We start from the raw sequence: 18,023 nt of genomic DNA, 5'->3' as shown, positions 1-18,023 counted from the left end.
TTATGAACCCAAAGCCCCAGTTTCCCAAGGTTTCTTAAAATTAACACGGATATATATTTAATATGTATCTTTGATTTGGCTGAAAAACATAGCCAGAAAATTCCCAACTGGCTATACACATAAATAGCTTCATAGACATAGATTATTCCAAGGAGGGTTGGCAAGAACTTATCCTCATGAAATTTGCTCAATAGCCTCCAATTTCAGATCCATGAGATTGTCAAGCTTTAAAATACACCCTTGGAGCTACAGAGCTCCCCGAATAGCTGTCATGTAGGGGACAAGTTCAGGGGGTCTGTGAGCCACAGTTATTTCCTTGGACTTCTTGTGGAGGTGGGATATTGCAAGATGCGATGACTGCTGGAGCCCAGAGGCTGAAGGGTGGCTGGGCAGTTACTTAGCAAAGTGACTTCAAGATGTGTTGGAAGAGTCTGTTTCCAAATCTCCTGTTTAAGGTTGTTTTATTTTTCCCTTGAATGGTAGGGTTGGAATCTGGCCTTGCAAAATAGTCGTTAGTGCAGCATGCATTACTTATCATTGTGGTTTTTTGCAATAATAACAGTCTTACCAGGACTCTTCTCTGTATGATTTTTCCCAGTAGTCTTTTCAACAGACATCTTGACAAATCTTTGTGCTAGGGTTGCCATACTCCTTGCTGGGTGTGTTTATTCCCAGGATTGGGTTTTTGATTTTTTTTTCCTCAGAAGATTCTCTTAATTTCCTATAGCACAAAGAAGCACTATTAACACATTAACTCAGCAAAACCCTTTCGCGATTCTGGGACTCGCTTCTCCATTAAGGGAGTTCATGTTTGGAAAGGGCAGCAATACATCATCCATTGGAGGTTCTGCTAGAGTGTGGTGTACATAACCTTTGAAAACTGCTCTTGCCACCAAAAGCTGCCTATTCTGTAGCTGGCCCAGATCCAGCTTCTCTCAATTTGGACCCATACTGGGTTTATGCCAGCCAGCTACTGTGTTCCTGTTCCCGTCAGAGGCAGCGCTTGGATTTCGCCATTTGGACTGCTGGACGATGAGCGTGGAAGCAATAAATGAAATGCATGGAGAGGCACTGTGGGAAAATAGGTGTTTTTGGCACTCGTTTGGGACAAGCTGCATAAGTCACCACAGCTTAGACACACATGTGCAATGTGACTATTCTAAACCTGTGCCAATAACAACTTGCTTTTACTACGTAGCGTGACATCTGGTCACCTCTCTCCAGCAGCCACCTTCAGTCTGCCAGTGACAGCTTCTTCTCTATAAATGTGATTTTTGTCCAAACTTGTATTGCTTTGAGTGGTCCTCAGGAGACCCAAATATTTCTCTACCTTACCTGGGTTTGTAACACTTCAATTTTTAATCTTCATACATATTAGCATTGAAGTAGGGATGGGTGTGGTATTACTGGTGCAGGCAAAACCGAACAGAGTCCATGGAGCAGCCAAGTGCCGTTTTGTGGTGACGGGTGTCTGCTAGTGAGCCTCGGGGCACCAGGGTGGAAGGCATCCCATGGGTCTCCTAAGGGGCTTGTGTACCTCTGCGGCTGCTTTTTCTTTCTCCAGATTATGGGATGGAGGTCCGAAGGCTGTTCACACAACGATGCAATACTGCACAGGATAATTTTCCTTTTTTTTTTTTTAAGGCATTTTAGCAACACAGTGGTTCATCATCTTCAAGCCTGGTGGAGGCCAGTCAGGGCAGGCAGGGCAGTATCTGTGAGGGAATTTGAATCACCTGGGTTTTTTGCTTTAAAGAGAAGTGTCTTTGGATTCATTATTCCCTTTATTGATTTAATTCTAGCTGTTCACCTCATATTGATCTGGACTGCTCACCAGAGACAGTTTCACTAGAGTTTTTGTCTTTTCAGCCAATGATTAAAAGAAAAAACCCCACACCTTTGAATTAAGCATCATCTGTAAGAAGTGCTTTCTAGGAATGGGTAGTTTTATCACACTTTTGTTGTCTACTTTGTGATTGCTGACATGTAATAAACACACAGAAGTGTGGAGGATGAATGACTCAATATGATAAAGTAGTAACTTTCCTTCCTTTGTCCCTGCCCCCAAGGCTTCATTCCTTTTTTGATCCAAACTTCAAAAGAATTGTCCTGAGTGTTCATGTTATCCCATTTTTCATCCCACTCTGTAAAAGAGGGATGGCTGTTTTTTCCCCCCTCTCATTTCTGAAAGCGGGAATACAGAAATCTTACAAGAGGTATATCCTTTCATTATTTTCTGCTGTTTAAAGGCTTGAGAACTGGGTGGCTTTGATAAGCCTCCAGTCCAATGCCAGATTCCTTCTGAATTTGCCCATTTTTGTAATGTTGGGAACAGCTCTAGGATGCTTACAGGAAGCGAAATAACATCTTACTATACAAATTCCGTCTGGGAGCATGAGTATTTCTTTCTGCCTTCGTTCTGCAGCAGCTTTAGTAATCAAATAAGAGTTTTATTCTTTGTATCTTGTCTACCAATTCTTTCTTCTGCCTGTTGAGCACTTCCTGTTATGAAGAGAGAGTCAGTTAAATGTGCCTATCTGCTCACTAAACTGTTGTGCAGGGAAAAACAGAAGTAGTTTAAGTCCAAACACCCTCCCTTTCTGTAGGTATAGGCATCTTATCTGTGAGCAGCAAATGATACTATGCCCATCAGTTGCTTTTATATTTACTGCATTCTACCCCTTGTGCCTGGGGACAACTTTGTTTTAATTCATTCCCTAAACAGCCTCCTAGGCTATAGATTAAGACATTATTTTTTTGTTGTTGGGATTTTTTTGACTAACGGAGGGAAGTTGTTTTTTGTTTTTTTTTTTTTTTAAATGCAGCAATTGTCACTAACCAAAGTCATTAATACTAGTTTTCTCAAAGTCTCAGTTCTTCTTCATATACCATGCTGATTTATTTATAGTTTGGCCACACCTCCTCTTTGCTGGAGGCAAGCAGATGTAACATAGGTAATATAGATGGCACTTTAACACTCCTAGATCCGGAACTGGGGTTTCCTTCTGCGGTCATTCCTGCCTAGGTTATGCATCTCTGCCAGATCTCCATCATGTTATCTAGATCCCTTATATGGCCCTGTGCTGTAATCTCTTTCACAAAGTTTTAATGCACCTGGTCCCACAGTGAAAGAGAAAATCTTATTTCCCTCAGCATAGAATGAAAACACAAATCAAAGTGGAGTATATTTTCCACTGAAGTTGACTTCATGCATCATTATTTGTTGCTGTCTACTCACGGGCTGCGCTGCAAGCAGTTCAACTCCAGTTCAGGTTCACTATTGACTGACAGTTGTTGTTTCATAGAATATCTGAAATATTTGAAAAATCTGTCTTCTGTGAGAGATCTACCTCCTGGTGCATCCAGTCATTGTTCAGGATGATTTTCACTATCACGGGGAGCTTCAGCTGAGGACTTGAAGACTGAGTTGATGTATAGAGTTCAAGGAGCGTCTGGACAACGCTCTTAGTCATCTGGTTTGGTTTTAGGTAGTCCTGTGAGGACCAGAGAGTTGGACTTGATGATCCTTATGGGTCCCTTCCAACTTGAGATGTTCTAGGATCCTATGATTCTATAGACCCGGTGGCACTTCCCTGTCGGCGCTGTGGAGCTAACTCCACTGGGCATTAGAGGAAACACACATTAGGTGCCATATTGTCAGTGCCACTGTCCATGCCATACTTGACTTTCCTACAGATGGGACGTGGGATGCACCTTGTTTTGGCAGTTCAATGTTTTTTATAATCACAAAGCTTCTGCGACTTAGGGCGTTAGCATCAGTGCTCGTTTTGCAAGCAGCTGTAGGAGAACCTTTAGGCAGAATATGTTCTGCTGATAAATGGCAGTATTCAGGCTAAACCTAATGACTCACTATTATTTTATATTATTTCATTGTTTCCTCCACAATGGAACATGTCTCTAGCCTACAAAAACAGAAACGATTGATAAAATTTAAATGAATGCGCTTCCTAGACCTCTGAAATTTCTCGCACCCCACCCCATCAAGGGCCTCAAGGCCCTTGTCATATTTTTTCACTAGTAATGTCCAAGAGTGCAAGACAGCTCCCTTCCTGAAGAATTGCTGTGAAATGACATATAATTTTATTGGTGCTTTATATAGTGTTTCAGCATTCTGCAGTTAAATGATCTGTTTCCTTGGTCTCATTGCATTCTCAACAGAAAATGGCTTGCAGTCTTTTTCTTCCAGAATAGAGAAAGCGTCAACTCTAAAGAATTACATTAAGCTTGAAACTTGACAGTTTGACAGTACTAAGCCCTCGCCATAATTGCTTTCATCGGTTCCCACCAGATTTAGAATGAGCTTTTATTACTGTTGCCTGAATATCTTATTACAATTAGCAATACTGAATATGAAAAGGTAGAATGGATTCCTCTTCTCATAGCGGCTCATGCAAAGCTGGACAATAAATTATTTTAAAAGCTATGTTGGTTATTAAACAGCCACACAGTTAAACAGCCTTCTCAGTTTGCTGCTTTGTTCCAAATATCTATCTTGTATCATGATTTTTGCAGGGATCAATATCAATTATGTTATTATTTCATCAATGTTTCTTTAAAATGTTCTGAGAGTTAAAAAAATGTGAATAGCATCAATATGTCAGCACCTATTAATTTCTGTATTGATTCTGTTGTATGCTTTACATTGAGACAGACATTTACAATGAACGCTATGTACCAGACAGAACAATGCAGAAACAGTTACATACAAAGCGAACACACAAATACCACCTTCGAAACCTAACCAGTGAGTAGGATGTGCTTTGGGTTTGTTTCCTTGCTTCTGGTTTGTGCCAAAACCTAATAGCACACACAACCGGAACAGTCTTGTTTGTTTGTTCTTTTGTTCTGTCATTAGTTTTAAAATACAAAAAGCAATAAGATGGCCATATACTTTGGACTACTGTCTTGCTAGTGAGTCCAGACATGTCTGGGGAAAAAAAACAAGTAAGTTAAAAATACAGTCCTCCTGCTAAGTCTTGGGAAGCTGATGTCGGCGTGTTGTGTACAAAGAACCTATACAAAGCAAAATAAAGCCAGTGGGGAAACTCCCATCTGTTGCGACCAGACCTATAATTTTTAACAGGCAAAAGTACATATGCGTATGTACAATACAGTCAATTGTTATGCTACATATTGTTAGCAGTAAAACTCTTCGGAAGATTCACTGGGGGATTAGGAGGGCTGCATGCCAGCAATGTCGTGGAGGGAATCGCAGCTCACCCTGCACTGTGCGGGAACAAGTGAAAGCGGGAACTCGTCGCCCCTGAGATGAGTCCTGAGAGCTAAGGAGCTTTGGTAATTCCATGTGCAATTGTTTAAAAAGTGCCAATGACTTGGTCTAACTCTGCTCTGAAAGAAGCTGATTTTATTAAAAGGAGAGCTAAGGTAAGCTTGAACCGAAAATCCAGGCGCCAGACTGAATCCTGAAAAATTCCTTTTTTTCCTAGTGATACCAGAAATGCTTTCTGTCTGCCAGATTTATTGGGAAGCTTTTCAAACAACCATTTTTATTTATAATAGTGCTTAAAAAAAAAAAAAAGGCTTTTTGAACAACTAGGTGTTTTAAATTATTTGCATCCATTTGTACTATCTGAACTGCTCATTCTGATCACAAGAATTTATGCCAGGCCTGAGGCAGTTTTGTGCTATGTTTCAGACGGGAACTCCTCTCTGTTTTGCTCTTTCGCTTTCTCTCCCTCTCTCTCTTTTGCAAAGATACCTATTTCAGACAGAATCAAGATTCAAAATGTTAAAACTGTCACAATCTTAATTAACAGAAGACAGTGACTTCCCTGCGATGTTGGACTATAAACCTACTACCGATTCTTATTTTTTCTCTGGAAAGAAAAAATGGAGACATTAGGCGAGAAGGTGTAATTGAAAAATGTGCATTACTCTTTTCCTGTTTCCCAGTACTGTAGCATGGATAACACCAGATGGGTTTCCAATAAGTGGACCTGTTACCAATAACCCAAGATGCAGGTGTGATTGCATTTTTAGTGATTCATCTGTATAGCACACTGGGTTGTTTTACAGAGGCAGCATCTGTTTCACATGTACACCATTATTCTACTCTGATTGACATCCGCCTTCTCCTAATAAAGTCCCAGTTGCCCACCTGTATGGTCCTCCCTTTTCTCTTAATGCATTTGTAAGATAAAAAGTCCTTTAAAGTACTGTGCTGTACTCACAGCAGAGTGGAGTACTGTACTCACAAAAAGGCAAACTATCTAAATTTGTCAGTGGTGCAGCACCAGCGCAATTATCAAGGCTCTCTGCAGATTAAAATTTTATAAAGTTTGTGGTTTTAATGCTGGTTTGAACCAGACCGGTAAAAGAAAACTTTGGTGGAGGTACTTCAGGTTTATAGTAATATATCACAACTGAAGATAAAATCTGACTTAGGCTGTGGAACTGAAACGGCTTTGTAAAGAAAATTATTGTACATTGGTGTCTAATCAATTTTGTCATGTTTTTCTCCCTTTTCATTGTATTCTATGCTTTCTGCTTTGTTTTTCCTATTCCTATGTATTACCTGTGGAGATCCTTCAAGATTTTGGGAATACTAGAATTTTACATGGGCTCAGGAGGGGACAGGGCCATTTTGTGAAAGGCAAATGTACTGAATGTTACTGAATACACAGAAATTAACCCTGGCTCAGGAAGTCTCTGAGCTGCAAATGGTTGAAGGCTGGAAAAGCACTTTGTACTCTTCGAAGAGCATCTTGGCCACTGTTGGAGAAGAGGTTCTGGGCCACATTGGGTTGACCCAATAGATGTCTGGTAAATTATCTTTCGCATTACCTGTTCTAGATTGGCTGACATGGCCTGTTTCTTCACTGCAGGAGGGCACTGATTTCAGCCCAATGCAGGTTACAGTGGCCAAAATTGCTGAATGTTTTTTAGTTACCCTGTGTGTGAAACAAAACTTGCAGGTGTCCATGCCTAGTGCCGAGTAAGACAAGTGCTGAGCAGGCTTGGAGTGTAAAGCATAAGGTTTTCTCTCCAAGTAAGGGTGGTGAGCATGGGAGCACGGCAGCCCGAAGGAGCTTGGCTGTATGACAGCAGTATTGCACATTCTCATGGTTGCATTTGTGCGTCTGGTTGGTAGTCTTGATGAGCCTGATAGTCCAGCCTCAGATGCCTGAAGTCTATCCAAGACCCTGGTCTTAATTTCCTTATTGACTAAGTGTCTCTGAAAGCCTGGAGCCTGAGAAGAAACATCTGGTAGAGGGACTTACGGTGCATGGGCTCCCTGAAACTGCGCCTATATTCATGGAAAAGCAGTAATCAGAAATTTCCATTTAAAATACAGCATTGGTTGCTGTCTTTCAGCTTGCCGTGCTCATTAATTCATGTCTTGTAGCTCCTGTCCATTGGTCGCCTTGGTTCCTTTCTCAAAAACAAGAATGGTGGCCTGCTAATGCAGAGACGGGTCTTGACCGGTGGCCATTCTGGGCTCCCCTCCCTTCCACGTTTGGGGACAGATCTGCAGCAATCCCAGCACAGTTACAGCCAGTTGGGGTGTGACCGGTGCTGGTTTAGCACCAGTTGAGTCTCAGACCTTCATTACCATAACACTGGGGGAGGTCCATGTGTGCATGAGTAAGCTGAGACTGTCCCTTGATCTTGGAACAACATGTATGCAAACTGTTCTGCCAGAAAAGGTAATCTCTGAAATTTAAGGGCTAAAGGATCTTTCTGTGAATTTGACCATTTACAGAAATAAAAAGTAGAGAGGCTCATTAGGAAGAAAAACCCACTTTATATAAGAATTTTTGTGAAAGAAACACACAGGGCCAGTCCTGTCCTTTGGTTAGTTGGGGGTTTGTTGGTTTTGGAGGTAGTACAACCTTTCTTAAAAATCTTATAGTCTAGACTCTTTTGCAGCATTTACCCAACAAGTAATGACTTGGCTATTGGGTCTATTGTTAAATGCTCCTGGTAAAGTACTTATTGCAGATATTTCTGCTTAGGCAGACCTTGAGAGCTCGAATGGATGGAGACCAGTTGGGGTTTTGGAGGAGAAAAAATGACTTTTGAAGCCTGCTATACAGGATGTCTTACAGCAATTGCATCCTGAGCTGCAGATGATTCCTGCTTCATATAATAATAGAAGATATATTTTGAAAGTGGCTTCTTTACTCCACCTAATTGACATTTTGATAGATGGGCTCTCTATAGAGGGGATTGTTAAAGCATCTTAACCACATGACCAAAGTAAAAAGATGCATTACCAGCAAGTTAAGAAGTTCATGAGTCAGAGCCAGGCTCTTTGGCCCACATTCATTTGCTTTATGCACCCCAAAGTAAGGAATAGGGTTGGCATTAGGTGAACAAAGCCGATGTCTGTTCTCTACCCTGGGTGAGGAGATGCCTCAAGGATGGGTAAGGTATGATGAAAATGCAGAGGAGAAAAACTTCAATTTTAGCCAGAAAACACTGGCCATTGCAGAGTCCAGCTCTGTTCTGTTTCAGCCAGCTGTAACTGTTTTTACTTTTTTCCTTGTGTTTTCAAAGGGCTGCATGTGCTGTCTTCCCTTCTTTTTTCTTCTTTTTTTCTTTTTTTTGTGTGTGGTACTGCTGTTTGAACATGTTTCAGCTCTCACAGGTGTCACTGTAGGCAGGGATTTGATCTTAAATATCAAAGGTTTGATCTTATTTCAGAAAAGTATGAATGAATTCAGATCTGCGGCTGGGGAGGGGACAGGAGGAACATAGGAGAGTTTGAATGGGAGTTAAGAGACAGCAGAAAGGAAAGCACAATTCTCGGTACTAAAACAATTTTATATTCAATAGAGACCTATTAGAGACCTATCAGAAGGGGAAAAAAAGCTTTTTATACTTTATCTGCTCTACCTTAACTTGTAAATTGAAACGTGCTCCCAGTTTATTCAATTCACTGCTTCCAGATTCATTAAGAACTCGCTACTGCTCTATCTTTCTTTCTAAGTGCATTTTGTCGTTAGTAAATACGTACAAAAGTTGTATCCGTATACTGTACTGATCCAAAGTGGTTTTCTGCAATAAGCTGATTGCAGTGAATGATCCAAAACCTGCTGAGCAGATCTGTGGATAATAGGCAATCTGGGCAATGATAGGTTTCTGCAGGTGCCCAGGTATACCTGGACAAATTGTTCAACAGGGAGAAAGAATTTGCTTAATTCAGTCATAGGATTTTTTAAAGATCATTTTTAGGATTATATCCATGGATTTTCCTACATCCTTCTGAGAAGAGGATGTTTTTAGCTATACCTAGTAATTTAGTAAAGATATTAGGATAACCTAGTCTAGTATTAAGAGGGAACTTTTCATCATCTGAACGCTGGATTAATCTGTTTTTCTTTAAGAATAATTTTAATTTTATTAATTTGTGAAGTTGTGGGTTTCATTCTGTGGCAGTCAATGCAAAGGGTAGACTCCAGAGAGTTGCAAGCTGAGGCCATGGTTCAGGAGGCTTTGTAAGCACGTGCTTAGCTCCTTTTGAAGTCATTAGGACTTAAACAGCCACTCAGAGCCTCAGTACTGGAAGGGAGTGGAAAAGACGTGGAACATCTGAAGCACAATCTAGGTTTTAGCGTTGCTGGATTTTCCTCCAGTTAAATGCTCTTATTTTTGTGATTTGATTTAGCGTGGTTTTGCAGTTGTAGCTGCCATCTGCAGGCTTCAGCTTTTCAGATGGAAAACCCATCCCTCCACGCTCCACCGCCGTGTGACGGCTGCAACAGCCGTCTCGACCCCTTCGGTCCTTGGGGACAACAGACAAGGGGCACGAGGACACACATTTCCTACGTGAGAAATTGGTTCAGGGGTTTTTATCCCAGACCCTTAGGTCTCTGGCTACTGTTTATGATCACCCTGAGGGGATAAGAAGGGGTTAGGGAGAGAAAGCAGCTCGAGGGTTTGACAGCCTGGAAAAGGGTTATGACACTATTTAGCTGGTGCTGGTGTGATATAAATGCCTGTGTGATAAATAGCACTTAACGATTATGAGCAATGGCTTCTAGCATTTGCCAATAAATTTGCAATGTACTGGATTTATGGAAGACCTTGACAAAATTCCTAAACAAACTAAGTTTTCCTTTACTATACTTCCCTTACTATAACATCTTGTAGTTATGATTGAGAGATTTGTGTTTTTTTCCTAGTGAAGGCAGTGGTGCTGTATGTTCCTCAAAGTGAATGTGGTCTAGTTTATTTAAGCAAGATGGAGTTTAAGTGGAAATGAGCCACAGAAATGTGTGCCACTTGTCTAAAACAAACATGGTTTAAGCTTTTCCTTATAAGTTACATCTATTACTATATTTTTAAGTAGATCTTTGTTAGTAAGCATCTGCAAGTGCCTTTGATCAGATGAAAAGATCCAAGACTATATTTATATTACTAAACCGGAATGTTCTTTTTAAATAAGGACCTGCATCTATGCCAACTGAAGTTAATTGGGAATTTGCAACTGAACAGATACAAGTCCCTAAAAAAGTACTATCAGCATTGTTCGTTTACATGATGTGTTGTCTGTGCAGCCATTTTCGATATAACATATGGTTTTCTGAGGATCCTTAGAACATCTGTTTCATAGGACTAAATAAATAGATTGGATGATTAATAACGTTGAGAACTGATGTAGACCAGTCATTGGAAGTTATATCAATAGTAAAAGTTGTATCAGTAAGAGATATATGAGTATCTTCTCAGTGTAGCAGATTGGTTTACAAGTTTGTTTTTGCTGCAATCACTATATCAATTTCTGTGATATTTAAGGGATTCCCAGTTCACTTTTCTCCCTCTGAAGGATTGCAGGGATATTGTAAGGAAAAAAAAAACTTGTATAAGCGTAAATCAAAATTATTCCCCACTTGATAGTTTCTAGTTCTAGAGAACAAAGAGTGGCACTTGCAAGAGCTTAAGACAGTGTTTAGAAGTTGTCCTGTTTTTTTAAGTTTTGCTTTAAGTTTTGTTTATTGAGGGAATTCCAGACTTATCTTACTGTGCAGTGGTTGTGATGAATGCAGGTGCAGTTGCAGCTTGGCTTTCAGCCAGAGGTGGAAGCTTATTAAGGAACATTGATTCCCTGGCTGAACGTTAAATTTGTGGTTGCCGCATTGAAAATATTCTTCATTAACTGTGTAATTGAACAAGCTTATTATTATTATTATCTGTCTGCTGACCTTAACTGAGGCTAGACTGTTTGCTTAATACGCTGAGCGTAGGAAAATGCCACTTCCAGATGGAAGGTTCTCTAAGAGGGATGGAGACAGTATCCCTTAAGCTAGAAATCATTCTTTTCAGCTTGAGTATTTTTCTCTAGCCCCTGTGAATTTGTATTTGGGCCAGGTACAGCTTGGGCTCTGATGATCTCTGACACCACTGCTCTGTTCAGATGATTGAAATTGGCAGAAAAATTTTCAGTTTCTTCACTAACATAACTTAGGGAAAAGTCCATCAACTGTAATTTCAGATCATGAAGGTGATTGTATCCAGTAAGTTCTTCATGACTTGCTGGGGTTTACATTTTGCAAGATCAGTTAGAAATACATGGGTTTGTTTTCATATTATTTCTAGGAATAAATGCCAGGGTAGACTATATCTGGAAGATGAATACTCCTAATACTGCCAAAACCTAAACCAAATTATTGAGTTTCATTTTCCATTTTAAATTGAATTAAAAAGAAAAATACCTTTGTAATTTACCTTATATTATAGTCGTTGTAGCATTTCTGTAAAGGGGAATATCATCGTAATTTTAATCACATGTAGTTTCAATTTAGTCTACTTACATTTTTAATATTCAACTTTAAAGACATCTGTCTGCACATAGTGTTCTTGATGCATCTATTCACGTTAGAAGATTTCCCCCCTCCTCCATTACACCATTTCTTTTTCTTTTCGTGGTTGAACTTTCCTCTTTTGGCCATTAGGCAGTCAATATGATGTCTCCCAAGAGCTCACACCACGGGGCATCAGTTATTCGAGGCCAAGGTTTTATGTATAGCCATGAGCTTTACTCAAAGCTCCTTTCATAATCCTTCCTTAATAACGAAGGCTGATGAGTATCTTTCTTCTGAGGAGTTTCTGTGAAGACAATATTTACATAGCCAAGACAGCAGATTGCTGATAAATCAAAGAATCCAAGTTTTTCTCTCGGGGTGGACTAAAAGTACCACCTCTGGAGCACTGAGCTTTTGCCCTATCAGTTGCAATGTGAGCGTTCATTAGTGTTTGAGGTGCCTCACCTTTGTTCCTATGTTAATGCTGTAATGACTACCAATTCTCTGTTTATGAGCTGCTGCTGCCACCTATTTTTATGATACTGAAGAAAGTATATATCAGATTATATCCCCTGTTAATATCTACTCATGGTATTAAGCCTTCATTTTTTTCAGATTAATGACAAAAATGAACCACTAAACCAAGCTAGGGAAAGATATACACACTGAGAAATTCAGCCTTTTCCTAAAACCCTGCTACACATCTTCTGGGAGACCTGAAATCTCCTCTCTTAGTAAAAATGCCAGCTTTTGATTGGAACTGATTATTTCAATTACTAAAAAATGAGGAAAATAATGTAATGGTCCAAGGACACCAGTATGCCTCCTAGATTACTTAAGTTTCTTGGGAAACTTTCATAACCATGTTAATTTACAAGGGTATTTCTCTTTTCAAATCCCATGAGAGTTGCTTGAGGACAAAAACTTGAGTAAAATCGTAACCACGACTTGCTGGGCTGGCTATACAAGCATAGCTAAGTGCAAGAACCTTTCATCTTTCCAGCAAGAAGTACCTCGAGATGAGCAGTTGTGCTGACGTTGCAGCCTCTGACCTGGTTTTCCTTCAGCACAGCTTCAACTTGTTTGATCTTTTTGCCACTAGGAAGCTCTTTTTAATCGTGTCACTTGTAGCAGTCACGTAGGAGGCTATTTTCTACTTCATACTGCTTCAAAAACATTATCTCGTGGAACTGGCCGTCTGTTGCAGCAGGAGCGGTGTTGTGCAGATCTTCTCTGTCTGTGTGAACGCAGGAATAATTCATCACAAGAAACAGATGGGAGTGGTCCATCTGTCCTACTGCAAAAGAAGGTGTTGCGCTTTCTCCCAAGCTATGCAAAGCCATCACCCTGCATGGCTTTGAGTTTCTGTGCTGTTTAGTTAAGTACTAAAGTGTTGCGTGTCTTCTATTTCTTATGGCTCTTACTCAGCTGTGGAAAGAAAGATCAAGTAATGTAACCACTTTCTTCCAAATCTTGGGCCAGAATCTCAGCTGGTGTAAGTCAGCAGAGCTCCACTGACATTATTAGTGCTCCAGTGATTCACACCAGCTGTGGATCTGGTCTTCTGTCTCAGTTTATGAAGGGCTTGAACTAAATGTCAGGAAATATGAAATGATCTCTTATAGTCAGCAGTTCTCCAGATGTGTTAATGGAGTTTAAGTTTACCAAAAGGCAAGACTTCAAAAAGTGATCCAACAGAAGAATAAACTTTCAAGAAGAATGCCTTACTTACAGGCTTTTTGGCAAGAGAGGACTGTACAACTCACTGCAATTTAAAGAAATTAACTCCGTTATGCATCAGTATATGGTAATACAGCTTCAGTGACAATCCAAGATTCAAAATAATTTTGCAGCACAAAGCAAGCTGTTGGCATTCAGTGAATAATTGCCATGCAAATAGGAATCATCGAGTCTTAAAACCAAAATTAAGTTGCTTATGAACTTCATGTAAAGAGCCTAATGCTTCTACTTTGCAAGTGTAGTTGGGTTTATTCACACGCGCAGTATTAAATGAGGACCGTGTTGTTACAAGAACACAGAAGCTTAATAGTTCTAGCTGTGTAATGTTAAAACTCAACAGTGATTTGGCTTATAGATGTGATCTCATGTATAGTGTTGAAAACAGTTATTTTAGCTAATGAGGATAAAATTGTTGTTGACATTGCTTAAGCACTGTCAGGCTTACTTTTCAAAATCAGAAAATGCTGGAATAAGAGAAGCCTCAAAGTCAACAAATGCGGGGTCTCAGAAGTCTTCTAGTCTTAAATGCCTAGTCTTAAATGCCTATCTAGCAAATGAGCATATGCTCTAAAAAAACTTCCAGTACCTGACATAGGTACAGAGGTCTTCACAGCCTACTTTACTTGCTGGTGAGACATTTCAGAATTAATTAAAATGATCAGTGTGTGGCTCCACACTGTGTGATTTACATATGTTCTCAATGGAGACTTAATGCTTTAGATAGACCTAGAAAGGTACAAGAACAATACACCTTCAATAAGTAAACTTGAGCGTCACACTGTGTTGGGGTATGCTACCTATATTTAAAAAAAAATTAGGGTACAAATAAGTTGATTGATAGCAATCAGAACAGCATGGAGTGATCTGATCCTGCTGACCAGAGGTCATTGGCTAAGGGTCCGATTCTGGCAGGTTTGTTTCACAGTTAGTCCAAGTGACTTTTGATGAGACGTACATCTGTCTAGATGTCACAGCGTACCAAAAGGAAAAAAAAATGCTTGGACACAATTTATTCAGACCTGCAGGAATGCATTTTGGAAGAGTTCTCAGAGAAAGCTAGTTAGACTTCCAGAGAAAGTAATTATCATAATCTGAATATACCAGTACATTGAATTTAAAGCGGTTTGCAGAACTGGAGTGATGGATAGAGCGGTTAGGAAACCCTTCTGAATGCTAGAGAACTCTTAGGAAGTGACAGCATCCAACACTCAGCATTTACTGGGCTTTTGGTGATTCCCCAGGAGCATGGAGGGCTCCACCTCGAAATGAAAATCGTTCCCCAGGTGCACAGCAGGAAACATCGTAGTGAGAGCTCTGAACCTCCAAGGGCTTGACAAACTTGAGGTGTGAGAGGCTATGAATCACGCAGTGTCTGGGGTCTTAGGAAGCTCATTGCATTTTGAAGATTGCGTGTTTTATAAAAACTTCAGCTCTCTAGAGATTTCTAGGTAGGCGTTCTGGAAAACTTGGTTCTGAGTCTGTTTGAAACCAAATTTAAAAAGAAAAAAAATTGCTGAATTTCACTAACTGTATTGGCTCTACAGCGTGGAGCAGTTGAAGACAAATGCTCGAATTAGTCTGAAAATTAAGATTGCTTTTGCATGCCTCATTGCACTAAGCCCTCATATGGCAGCATTTGAGAGTAACACTTTCCACCACTTCTGTCTAGTTCTTCCCATCCTGGTGGCTGATGTGTTGGCCTTGGTAATACATTAATTTTTCGCCTTCTATCGGGATTACACCAATGGAATATATCTGGGCATGAAGCCATCAACCCTTATGAAACTCCAACCAGTCCAAAATCCTATAATACAAGCACATCAGGTCTGCTCCCTGCTTCCTACACCGATTCGCTGCAGCATTCTGAGCCAAGATTAAGAGATTACGTCTTATTTTCAAAGCAGCTAGTGATACCGACCTGGAATATCTTGTCACCAAAAACACCCGTATTTGTCATCGGTAATTCTCCTCTTAAAGCTCGCAAAATTAAAGTTGTCTGTGCGGGATTCAAAGATTTTTCATGGATTCAGCCTATACACATAAGATTAATTCCTGTAGGTATCAGAAGCTGTTGCAAATGCCACTGTTTTTGGAAACACAAGATACCTTGCCTTCCCAGGCATAAGTGCAGTATTTACTGGAATGGTGTCTTTGAGAGAGAGGAGAAACAGTGAACATGGGTTCTTGGCAAACGCCAGGAGCTCTTATAGCCAAGAGACATTTAAACGATCAGCGTTGATGAGGACAGTCAACGGAGTGCTAAATAGGACTGACTGGTGCAGAGTAGCATGTTATTCTGTGTAATGGATGTCTGACTCAGGCGTGAAGTTTTCAGGTAGGACTCTGTGGTGTCCAGCTATCTGAGGGCAAACCCGCACCTCGGCATACACATCTCAGTGAATGGCGAGGGCTTCTATTTGCATACATTTGTAGCAAACGTAAACATAACATACGTACAGGGGAAGGCCAGGGATTTGAAAGTCCCCAAATACCTGGATTCATGTATTATGGAAGGATTTTCTTCATTTGCCTTTGTTCTCTTCTGCTGTACTGTTTGGAGAGGGGCTCGCACCTTCAGGGCTTGCACCTTTGAGACAACTCAGTCTGATTCTTTGTGTGCCTCCACGTCAAACTGATGGACAACAGGCACATGCTTAGCGCCAGGAGAAAAATAAAGAGCAGCTAACAGAGCATCATCCTATGCAGTAGTAGAAGAGCAGATCCTTTGCATGTTTTCTGCGTAAGTTCTGCTCTCCCTAGCTCTCCACGTGGAAATTGTGGATGAAATGGTCATTCTCAGGGTTCTACAAATTGTAACGAAATAGCTGAAGCCTTGACATTTATAAGCTGAATTTCATCTGTTTGTTTTGCCATTGCCATCTCAGTAGGTAATTAGGTCTTACAAAAAGCACTTTTCTCTTACATGTAACCTTAACAAAAAGCTCAAAATACACCATTAAATGGTTTACCTTGGCGGTGTATATGTTGGAATTGTTTATATCTGTACCTAAATTTGTTTCAAATATCGTTGCTTTCCAGACCTGATCCGGCCTCAGAGAAGACATCGGGCAAGCTTTCCCTGGATGTGATGTCTCTCGAAACACTGGAAAACACTTGTGAGCCAGAGGACCTCTTTGATGACATCTAGCTGTGTGTTGCCTGAGGAACTGAGAGACTGGCGCTTCTAATAGAGATAAGCTATGAAACTAAAAGGCTTTGTTATAGACACTGAGCCAAAATCTTTACTCTGAGGTGGCGTTCGATGACATATTGCTCTAATCCTCTTGCACTGCACTTGTCCCCATTCTTCACTATCTGGTTGTAGACCCTTGGCCTGCTAGGCTTGATTTGTGATGGCCTTGAAATCAGTTTAGCCTCTGTGTAGATCTTTTATCATGTGTATAGGGGGAAGGAGAGCACCATCATAGCATTTTTACACCCTAACAGTCTCTGGCTGCTGATTGCATCCAGGTTTCCAGATGTCCCCAGAGAATAAGTCAGACATAAAGAAGATTAAGGCTACCACTGTACTTACCTTATATACTGCCCCTTTCTTGAGAAGCTCAGCTTAGACGTGGTCTAGCTAAATGATCTTCAACTCTCATTGAGATATAGCTTCCTAAACTGTGAGTTTAGAATGATATCTTCTGATGTGAAGCATCCAAAGAAATGTCCTTTCACTTTTTACTTGAAGGTTCTCTGCGGCATTATGCATTATAAGGTATTCTTACTTTTGGGAGTAAAGTGCTTATAAAGTCAATATTGACTCTATTTTAACCTTCTGTAGAAACCCATAGCCTTTAAAATTGTCATTTTTGATACTTCATAATTTTTCTTAAGGTGATTTCTAAAAAAATAAAATGCATTCTAAAAATACATCAATTTTGGTTTTATTTGCTTAGACACTCTATGAGTAAAGGGACTAGTTAGCAAAATGTGTTAATGCATGACCTTTTCCTGCCCAAAGCTGATGCATTCGTTTAGATTTAAGGCTTCGTCAAAGAAAAAGTTAGCAACGTGTATTTACCTTCAGTGGTCAAAATAAACTGTTCAGAACTAAGCATGCATGTCAAGTTTCTGCTTTGCAATTTTAAGAGCCTGAATCAATTCTCGTTTAAGGCAGAGGGAGCCAGTTCTTCTGTCTCAGAAAGGGCGTGATCCAACAAGGCTTTTAAACATCTGAGTAACCCCATTGAAGGCAGCAGGAGTATGCAACATAGTCCTGCTTCTGTGCTCTATGGCTTGCAATGCTCCTTGGAAGCTACTTGGTATTTTTGAAATGGCGGCTTATTTAGGTCCTGATTCTGCCAAAATTCAATCCTATATTTAACTAAAAGCATTCGTATCAGTATTAAGAACCTACATGAGGATCTGGGAATATTATATTTAAGCATTCCTTTCTGAAAAACATGGTCACAGCATTTTAAATTCACAAAGGGCTTTGGGACAATGTTATAAATCACACAGTAAAAACATGAATGGCCAAAATATTTT

At 40.2% G+C, this 18,023-nt stretch overlaps 1 protein-coding gene across 2 annotated transcripts in view; it reads left to right on the top strand.

Annotated features, from left to right (window-relative positions):
• XRCC4 (X-ray repair cross complementing 4) overlaps positions 1-17,718 on the top strand; it is a 189,089-nt gene extending 171,371 nt beyond the window's left edge. For both annotated transcript variants that reach the window (XM_075137749.1, XM_075137750.1), the window contains exon 8: positions 16,569-17,718. In XM_075137749.1, the coding sequence (XP_074993850.1) occupies positions 16,569-16,677 (109 nt within the window). In that variant the 3' untranslated portion in view covers positions 16,678-17,718. The remainder of the gene's footprint in view (positions 1-16,568) is intronic.
• The last annotated feature ends 305 nt before the right edge of the window (positions 17,719-18,023 follow it).

The sequence above is a fragment of the Calonectris borealis genome, chromosome Z, assembly GCF_964195595.1.
Source record: "Calonectris borealis chromosome Z, bCalBor7.hap1.2, whole genome shotgun sequence".
In the NCBI taxonomy this organism is placed as follows: Eukaryota; Metazoa; Chordata; class Aves; order Procellariiformes; family Procellariidae; genus Calonectris; species Calonectris borealis.
This window is presented reverse-complemented; position numbering and strand designations above follow the sequence as displayed.